General features: G+C 49.9%; 1 protein-coding gene across 1 annotated transcript in view; it reads right to left on the reverse strand.

Moving 5' to 3' along the window:
- ASAP3 (ArfGAP with SH3 domain, ankyrin repeat and PH domain 3) overlaps positions 1-7,655 on the reverse strand; it is a 47,159-nt gene extending 39,504 nt beyond the window's left edge. The window contains 1 exon segment of the mRNA XM_043444993.1: positions 7,349-7,655. Coding sequence (XP_043300928.1) covers positions 7,349-7,477 — 129 coding nt within the window. The 5' untranslated portion in view covers positions 7,478-7,655.
- Positions 7,656-7,892: the final 237 nt, after the last annotated feature.

Below are 7,892 nucleotides of genomic sequence, written 5' to 3' on the forward strand. Positions count from 1 at the left end.
GAATGCAGACTTTGAATCAGGAGCAGAGAGAGTGGAAGATCATTCTGATACTGATGGCAAAATTGGACAGCAAGGAGATCAAACCAGTCAATCCGAAAGGAAGTCAACCCTGAATATTCATTGGAAGGACTGATGCTGAAGCTGAAGCTCCAATACTTTGACCACCTGATGTGAAGAGCCAACTCATTGGAAAAGACCCTGATGCTGGGAAAGATTGAGGGCAGGAGGAGAAGGGGGCGACAGAGGATGCGGTGGTTGGATGGCATCCCTGACTCAACGGCCATGAGTTTGAGCAAACTCTGGGAGATAGTGAAGGACAGGGAAGCTTCGCACACTGCAGTCTGTGGGGTCACAAAGAGTCTGAAACGACTGAGTGACTGAATAACAAACAGTAGCAGCAGTGAAGGTCCCCAGTCCCCAGGGGACAGCGGTGATACAAGCTGTGGCATTAATGCATGTCAGCAGTGTCCTCGCCAGACTGGCTCAGTAGAGTGGCTTGGCTGAGATCCTGCCTGCTGCCTTGCCCCAGTTCTCCAGCTTCCCAGAAATCCTGTGAACTACTGAATATTCCCTTTCAGTGAACTTCTTTTCTGTTTAAATCAGCTCAGGTTGGTTTCTGTTACTTGCAATAAGAAGGCTAAGTAAGAAACAGCTATTCAGTAGGACTCTCTGGGAACGATGCCAGGTGATGCTTACACAGATCCAAGTTTGAAACCCATTATCTCAATGCTGTGTGTGTATGTTATTTACTCAGTCATGTCCAATTCTCTGCGACCCCATGGACGATAGCCCACCAGGCTCCTTTGTCCATGGAATTTTTCAGGCAAGGATACTGGAGTGGGTTGCCATTTCCTTCTCCAGGGGATCTTCCCGACTCAGGGATCGAACCCAGGTCTCCTGCATTGCAGGCAGATGCTTTATCGTCTGAGCTACTAGGGAAACCCATTTCAATGCTGACAACTCTCAAATGTGTATCTCCTGCCTAGTCCTTTGAACCTTCAAATGAATATATCTAAATGTCTTCTTGACTTCTCCGCTTGAATGTTTCAAAAACCTATAACATGTAAAAATAGAATTCTTGACTACCCTCCAAACTTGTTCCTGTCTCAGATTTCTCTTCCTAGGAAGGGGCAATGGCATTCTTCTGTTAGGAATTTGGGAACCATTCTTGACCACTCCCCACATGCATTCCATCAACAAATCCTGCTGTCACTACTTATAAAATCCTTCTAGAATCTGCCCACTTCTCCACCAACCACAGCCCCAACCACTTCTCCCCACAATCACCATCGTCTCTTCCATGAACAACTGCCAACAGCCTCCCTGGGTCTTCTCCCGACTCCTCCAGTCTAGTCTCCATGCAGCAGCTGATAACCAGCTTTCTAAAATATAAGTTGAAGGGGACTTCCCTGGTAGTTCAGTGGCTAAGACTCCTTGCTGCCAATGTAGGAGGGCCCTGATTCAATCCCTGGTCAGGGAACTAGATCCCATATGTAGCAACTAAGAGTTCGCACGCTGCAACTAAGACCCAGGGCAGCCAAACAAATAAATAAATATTAAAAGAAGCACATGTTAAAAATATATAAATAAAAATATAAATTGGGTCATGTTGCTTGCCTGCAAAATAAATAAAATCCAGACTTGCCACCAGGGCCTACAAACTTGAAGATCATCTGGCCCTTGCTTCCCAAATTCATCCGGGTGGCTCTTCCATTTGCCAGGCTATGCTTCTGATCCTCTGGCCTTCTTTCAGTGTCAAAAACACTTTGGGTTCTTTACTAACTCAGATGTTCCCTAAGTTGTCCCTCCAACTGGAGCACCCTCACACCATTATTCCCTATTAATGCTCCTTTTCAGGTTTCTTCGTTTCATTATTTGTTATTCCACTGATATTTTCTGAGCTCCTGCTATGGTGCTATGGTCAACACTAGGGGTCCACTGGTGAGAGAGGTTCTTGTCTCATGAAAGTCGAAATCTAGTGAGAAACCAGATTTTGATAAATTAATCATGCAAATAAATGTAAAATGTATCTAGGATGTATGCTGCCAAAGACAGCAACACAGTGCTGTTAGGGAGAACAGAGCCAGAGTAAAGGCGGAAAGACAGGTTAGGAGGCCAGCGCAGCATTCCAGCGGAGAGGTGACAGTGGCGTGGACCAGCGTCGTGATGTAGAGAAGCAGACAGAGATGCTCAGACGTCAGCACCGATGACCTTTAGGGATGAAGGACATGGAGCTTCTGGCTTGTGTAACAGAAGAGAGGGAAGGACCTTTCTCCGAAAAGGGAAAACTGCAAGGGCTAGCCTGGGGCAGAAGTTGTGAAGTGGCTTCGGACACACTGACCAAGTGAAAGTGAAACAGCCAGGCGACCAGCTGGACATGAGGGTCTGGGCTGAAGGTTCACATGCGTCATCCGAAGACAGAAGAAGACTGAACCCATGGGTATGGATGAGATTGCCTGCAGAGATGAGGACCCAGAACCAAACCTCAGGGCAGGCCTAGACAGGGAGGATGAGCCTCCATGACATTTATTACATGTGCAATTACTGACCTATTTACTGTCTGTCTTTGCCAGAAGACTATAAGCTCAGTAGAGCAGAGACTGTGTCTCTTTTAATGAGCAATGTGTCTACCCAGGGCCTAATGTGGGGCTTGGCATGGAGCAGTTTCCTTGCACAACGTTGGCCACTGTGTCCCTCGGCAGGGACAGCCTCATCCGATCCTTAGACATGATTGGCCCACTTGTCTCTACTGTCCAGCAAAAAGCCCAAAGGCCTAAGTGACGCTCAAGACCCTCCAAGTCATGCTGCACCCCTCAGCTCTCAGTCTTTTTACTTGCACTACCACTGAGTTTTCCAAACTGGGGTTCCTCTTCACCTGGATAACCAGAGGCACAAAACAGGGTGAGCCTAGATTGTGCCAGACGGATTGCCATGGACCAGTAGGGGTGTGGGTGGGGACTCTCCAGGGCCTGCTCCTCTCCTCTGAGAAGTGTCTGCTCCCACAGTGCAGGCCTCTGGGGCTGTGTTTCCCTGCCCGAGTCTATCCCTTCATGACCTCTGCTGATGAAACCAGGGGCGGAGACCCAGCTTCCGGAACCAGTCCAGAAGGTTGGTGGGCTGGGCCACCAAATTACAGGAACTTGGAAGTGGGACACAAGACTGGCTTGGTTGCGTTTAGAAGCTGGACCAGTGAGGTCACGTGAAGGTGGGGGCTAAAGATGCCTGGCCTCCCAGAAGACTGTGTGATACCCTTGGGGGCCCGGGTGATGACGAGTGAGCAAAAGCATTGCTCAGAGGTGCAGAAAGAAGCAGAGGCAAGAGACACTGGGGATGACGAAGCAGCTGCTTTTGTTCCTGACGACTTTTCAGCCTCAAGTGGGGCCTTGGGGAAGCCCGGGTGAGGTCTACTGCTCCTCAGTACCACAGGCACCTCTAATTCCTTAAAACAAGTTTCCCTTCAACATAAACTTGAGAGGGTTTCTGTTTCTTGCAAACAACAAAAAATCTCTAAGATTACATAATTTTTACCATTTTTTTAAAGACAAAAATGTTATTTGGGTAAAACGAGTATCGACACATGATGAAGCAGAATGTAGAATTCACAAGAATACTGAGAATTAAGAATGAAATCCTTTCTAAAATAAGATTCAAAAACGCTAAAGTTACAAAGGAAAAGATGAGTTTGACTCCAAGGAAACTTAAAAGTATGCATTATAAGACATGATACTGATTTAGGTGAACATCCCTCTTCACCACCCCTTTACTGAGAAGACATTTTCTCTGAGGACAGATATGGGAAGCATGCACATTTACATAGCAGTTACCTCTGGGGAGAGGACAGGAATCATGAGACATGGTCAGAGGCGACTGTAGCCTTTTCTGTTGTCTTTAAATTTTTTAATTAAAAATCAGTATGTCTTTTGTTCAATGAAAACTTCATTAAATTTCCAAAAACATATTCAAAACACAAGTGTATTTGCGGGGGACTGATTCATCCAAGACCCACTGTAAGTTCACTGGTAGTTTAAGACACACGACATAGCAGAAAGTCTCAGCATTGTCACAGTGAGGCTTCGTGGCTTACTGCAAGTCATAGTGGCTTACCTGGTTCCTGAATATGCTTTCTTCCCATCTGTCTCCATATTCAGTCACTTGTCCTGTCCACTTGGTGGAGTTCTTCCATCCTTGAAAACTCATCTGGAAGTGTCACCTCCTCCAGGAAGCTCTCCCTGACTACATCAGTCTCTCTCCCCACCCTGCTCCACTGGTCTCTTATGGCACTAATCAGATCTTTCTCTGTGTACTCTGGATAGACTCCTGGGACTCCACTTACCAGTCAGCAAACCTGAGTAGCATCTTTATGTTCTCGGTGCCTAGCAGAGAAATAGCATGGGGAACTGACACAGAACAAGCCTTAAAGCCAGACAGATCCACTATGTGACACAAGGCAGCTGCCTTCATCTCCCTGGGTCCATTTTTCCCTGTGTTACTGTGAATATCAATGTAACAATGGCCCAGGACAGGAAGAAGGTGGTTGATAGAATGATTATCTGTCTTCTCCCTTATATTTGAACAGTTTTAAATTAAAAACAAAAACCTTTACCAACTCAGAGAGGTAAGCAAGGAAGGATTATTAGACCCATCTTAAGGGTAAACAACTGAGGTTCAGAGAAATTACATAGGGACTTTAGAAGGAAAGCGAATAGGACCCAGGGTTAGAACATTTGGGTGGAAATGCTGATTCTTCCACTCCCCAGCTGTGGGTGCTTAGACAAGTCTATAGGACTCTCTGGATATCAGTTTCCCCATCTTTTTTTTTCAGATTTATTATTTTTTTTAATCTTAATTTATTTATTCTTTAATCGAAGGATAATTGCTTTACAGAATTTTGTTGTTTTCTGTCAAATATTGACAAGAATCAGCCATAGGTATACATGTGTCCCCTCCCCATCTTAAATGGGAGTTCCTAGGTGATCTCAACCTTCAAGCGCTTCTCAGTATTGATATTCTTGTTTCCTGTAACCTACCCAGGACCATTCTTAGCAGGACAGCAAAAAAAAAGACTGCAAGTCCCAGGGCAGAGCCCTTAGTTACTCCCAGGAAACCAGCTGGAGGACTTGCTTTGAGAATCAGTCAAATTTTGATTCGGCCAAATGGAGCTTCAAGCCTGGGGGTCAGTCATGCCCAGAACTGAGACTGGGGGAACGCCAGCATCAAACTGCATGTAAATATAAACACAAACGCAAAGCCAAACAGGAAACCTCAGCAAAGTCCAAAGGTCAGAGTCTAACTTTTGAGGCACTGACACGCTGAAGAAAAAAGCTGGATTTGGGTGTCGGAAACCTTTCTGTCACAAAAATGAACCGTTGCATGCACCAAACTAAAGTCTCAAAGGCAAAGATTTGGGTTTGGTCAGGCCTACACTGGAGCCAAGACAGAGTCCTTATAGCAGCCTGCGGTGGCCTCCAGATCCATTCTGAGGACTCCCTCCCCCAGGCACACACAAGGGCTTACCCACACGGAGCCGGGCAAGGCCAGATGCACGGGCATAAATGGGCATTTCTGTCCCTGGAGAAAGGTTCATAGTACAGCCCTTTCTCCAGCTCCTGCTCTGATTTAACATTTTAACGAACAACCCTAAGAGGAGTATGAACTGTGAACGCCCTAAGGATGCTGATCACACTGACCTCTTCCAGGTCACAAAATGAAGACAATCCTCTGGAGGCTCTCTCTCCTCAGGAGGAGGTTCTGGGCAGTTTCCCTGTGAGCCTCCAGGAAAATACATCCTACATTCACTGGTGGTAGGTTCCAAGCTACTGGTTCGGCTCAAGGAAAGAAGCAAAAGGTCATCGCTGCTTCAAATAGGTACTGCCCCTCCCCCACTATATGCAAAGCATTAGGCTAGGCTGGGGACGACAGAGGATGAGATGGTCGGACGGCATCACCAACTCAATGGACATGAGTTTGAGTAAGCTCTGAGAGTTGGTGATGGACAGGGAAGCCTGGCCAGCTGCAGTCCATGGGGTTGCAAAGAGTCAGACACTACTGAACGACTGAACTGAACTGAACTATGAGAGACATGAGGACAAAAAGAGACCCAGCCCCGTCTAAAGAGGTCTGTCAATTAACCCTATAATCATTCCATTAATCAAAATGCATGCGTTACCTACGTGGCCTCATATAATACCATAGTCCTGTGAGGCAAACATTATTATCCCCATTTTACAGATGCCAAAAGTGGGGACACAAACAGATCAGGTCACGTGCCCAAGCGCACACAGCTGGCAAACTCCAGAGCCAGAATTTGAACACAGGTCCACCGCCTCCCCCAAAGAGGATGATCTTTCCACAGTCCTCTATCATCACTACTCTAGGATTGGGGTTCAGACTGCAGGGGAGAGGAGGAGGAGGAGAGATTCCCCAAGACATTGGCCCAGAGTATAAGGAACTACAATCATTGTATCTGCCACACAGTAGGTGCTCAATATTCTCAGGGTGAAGGACGGAAGGTGAGAGCCACTTACTTCTGAGGTCCAAATCGCCACCTAAATTCTGGGCATCTTCTGAAAGGGAGCTGCAAAAACACATTATTCTCCTTTGGCCCAAAGCCTCAGGGTGTTTGCCCTAGAATATTCCGGCAGAGGAGGCCCAGGAAAGTGCGGTGGGTCTGGAGAAAAGGAACGAACTCCTCTGAGCAGGGGAATGGGGTGGGGCAGCCTGCGAAGGCCAAAGAAAAGGCCTGGGACGGCAGTGCTGGAAAAGACAAAGAGGAGAGGGGAGGGGAGAGGAGACTGTAAACTCCTGAACAGCCTGGCCAAGGTGAACCCCGGCTCCTGGCGCCTTCTCCTCCGCATTCATTCCACAACACCAGCCAAATCTCAGAACCAGCAGTCTGGGGGAGGGGGGGCCTCCCTGTTCCCATCGAGAAGTTTCGTTCAGGACTGTGGCGGGTAGGTCGGCTTCCCAGAAAGGGAGTGACTTAGGAGACGAACTCGTGGGGCTCCAAAGATGAAAACCCAAACAGATGCAGTGAGGCGCTCAGCAAATCCGCAAACGACCGGGCGGCAGGTTATCCAGAACATTGGGGGTACGTCCCTTGACCTGGGAAGTCTGTCGTCGAGGTGACTGCGAGGCCCCCCAAATGGTTCCTCGCCCACCGCCCCCCGCCCCAGGCACTCGACCGGGAGGACGCAGATGGTAGTGATGCACTCGGTTCTCAAAGATTTAGGGAAGGGGCAGGTTTCTGGGGCGCGGTAAGGACCATCACTGCTCGGGTCACGTCTGTGAAGGTCAAGGAAAGAGGCGCTGTCGCGACCCCAGACCCCTCCCATCTTGGCCCCCCTCTCACCTCCTCCCGCGCCAGGGCTGCACCCCGGCACCGGGGCATCTTGGCAGCGAAGGCGGCAGCACCCGCCGGGGAGCTGAGGTCCTCTGCCGTGACGGCCAGGAACTCGGCGACGCTGAGCTGCTCGGGCATGGCGGGCGCGAGGTGTGGGCGCCGGGGCTGCCGGAATGGGGCCCGGGGGCGCTTGCTGCACTGCGCGGGGCCGGCCTCTCCTCCAGCCGCGAGTGCCGTCCGGGACTCGGCGCGCCCCGCCCCCTTCGCCCGGCACAGCAGCGTTCCCCTTCGCGTCCCGGGAGCCCCGACCTTTCCCACCCCGCCCGCTTCTCAGCCCCGCCCACCGCCTTCCAGCCTCTCTCCGCACCTTAGCCGGGACTGCCCGGCCGCTACCCTCGCCAGGCTCCTCGGCCCCGCCCCTGGCCTCCCGGCTCCTGAGAACCCCGCCCCTGGTTCACTGCCCCGCCCTCGGACCATCGGCCCCGCCCCTGGCCTCCCGGCTCCTAAGAACTCCACCCCTAACTCGCTGCCCCGCCCCAAGCCCATCGGCCCC

The sequence above is a fragment of the Cervus canadensis genome, chromosome 24 (assembly GCF_019320065.1).
Source record: "Cervus canadensis isolate Bull #8, Minnesota chromosome 24, ASM1932006v1, whole genome shotgun sequence".
NCBI lineage: Eukaryota > Metazoa > Chordata > Mammalia > Artiodactyla > Cervidae > Cervus > Cervus canadensis.